This window comes from Talpa occidentalis, unplaced genomic scaffold (genome assembly GCF_014898055.3).
Source record: "Talpa occidentalis isolate TD23 unplaced genomic scaffold, MPIMG_talOcc4v2.1 talOcc4.3, whole genome shotgun sequence".
In the NCBI taxonomy this organism is placed as follows: Eukaryota; Metazoa; Chordata; class Mammalia; order Eulipotyphla; family Talpidae; genus Talpa; species Talpa occidentalis.
Window position 1 is genome coordinate 1,183,814 of NW_023603184.1, and position 1,695 is coordinate 1,185,508.

The window sequence follows — 1,695 nt, forward strand, 5'->3', positions numbered from 1 at the left end:
CCTCCAGCTGTGACAATATCTCAAAACATTATAAAAAATTATCAAATATTTCTTGGGTAGATAGATCTTCTCAAATGGAAACCACAAATTTATATCATTGCTGTTTCTATTTCTAAATATGTATGTTATATTTTCAGGAGACATAATATTTTAATAAAGTCTAAGTAATAAATCTGAATTTATTTTGTTTTATTTTTACCTGCTTTACAAACAAACAAACAAACAACAACAACAACAAAAACTCCAGAATTTACTACAAGAAACCTATTGACTCTACTATCCTTCTGTTCAGAGTAGACTTTTTGATAAACTTGGATGGAAAGACACAATCTATCGATGCTGACTGAGTTCGTTCTCCTGGGAATCACAGACCGCCCGGAGCTGCAGGCACCCTTATTTGGGCTCTTCCTCATTATCTACATGTTCTCGCTGATGGGCAACTTGGGCATGATCGTCCTCACCAACATAGATGCCAGGCTGCAAACACCCATGTACTTCTTTCTCAGACATCTGGCTTTCACTGATCTTGGTTATTCAACAGCTGTGGGACCCAAAATGTTAGTAAATTTTGTTGTGGAGCACAACACAATCTATTTTTATTCTTGTGCCATGCAGATGGCTTTCTTTATCATGTTCATTATTAGTGAACTCTTTATTCTGTCGGCAATGTCCTATGACCGCTACGTGGCCATCTGTAACCCCCTACTCTACACAGTGGTCATGTCACAAAGGGTTTGTCTGGGGCTGGTGGCAGTGCCCTATCTCTACAGCACATGTGTTTCTCTTCTAATCACCATAAAGCTTTTTAATTTACCCTTCTGTGGCTATAATATTGTCAATCATTTCTACTGTGACAACTTCCCCTTGTTGTCTTTGCTTTGCTCAAATACACAAGAAATTGAATTCCTAATAATGATTTTCTCAGCTTTTAATTTGGTTTTCACCCTTCTGATAGTTCTCGTGTCTTACATGCTCATCGTTTTGGCCATTCTCAGGATGAACTCTGCTGAGGGGAGGCGCAAGGCTTTTTCCACCTGTGGGTCCCACATGACAGTGGTCACTGTGTTCTACGGGACGCTAATATTTATGTATGTAAAGCCCAAGTCCAGCCATTCCTTTGACACGGATAAAATGGCATCTATATTTTACACTCTCATCATCCCCATGCTGAATCCCTTGATCTATAGCTTAAGGAACAAAGATGTAAAGCATGCACTGCATCGAATGTGGAATAAACTCTGCAATGTCTTTTCTTAAAGTTCATTCTCAATTTGATTCCTGTAAATTAGGAATCAAACATTATCATGTTTGCTTTCATAGGGAAACACAAACAAGTTCTTCATGTATTTAGAGAATGGCTTGTTTGACCAGTAATTCTTTTATGTTCATAAACACATAACTTGCAAACCATTAAAATTATTTGTCACCTCTAAGGGGAAGAAAGCAAATAGAAGTTAATAATTAAGTAAATACTATGATACAATAAGGTGTGTTAAAGTGCTACAGGCCATGAGAACATGTGAGAAGAGGGGATATGTTGTATTACATGGGGCAAAATACTAAGTACAGAAGGGGGTAAAGTGACTTTTATTTCCAACCTTTCAAATAAACGTTCATGTGTCTATGTTTGTTTGTGCATGTGTGTGTGTTTTATGTAAGCACATTCATTTAGCCTTCTATTCTGTGAGGCATGGT

General features: G+C 37.5%; 1 protein-coding gene across 1 annotated transcript; it reads left to right on the forward strand.

The window, feature by feature from the left end:
• The first annotated feature begins 315 nt into the window (after window positions 1–315).
• LOC119254357 (olfactory receptor 8K3-like) lies at window positions 316–1,257 on the forward strand. Its single transcript, XM_037521466.1, has one exon. The coding sequence runs from the start codon at window positions 316–318 to the stop codon at window positions 1,255–1,257; it is 942 nt and encodes a 313-aa protein (XP_037377363.1).
• Window positions 1,258–1,695: the final 438 nt, after the last annotated feature.

Bases quoted from the DNA above. Each gene is read 5' to 3' on its own strand.
- LOC119254357 (XM_037521466.1), top strand. From the start codon at position 316: ATGGAAAGACACAATCTATCGATGCTGACTGAGTTCGTTCTCCTGGGA.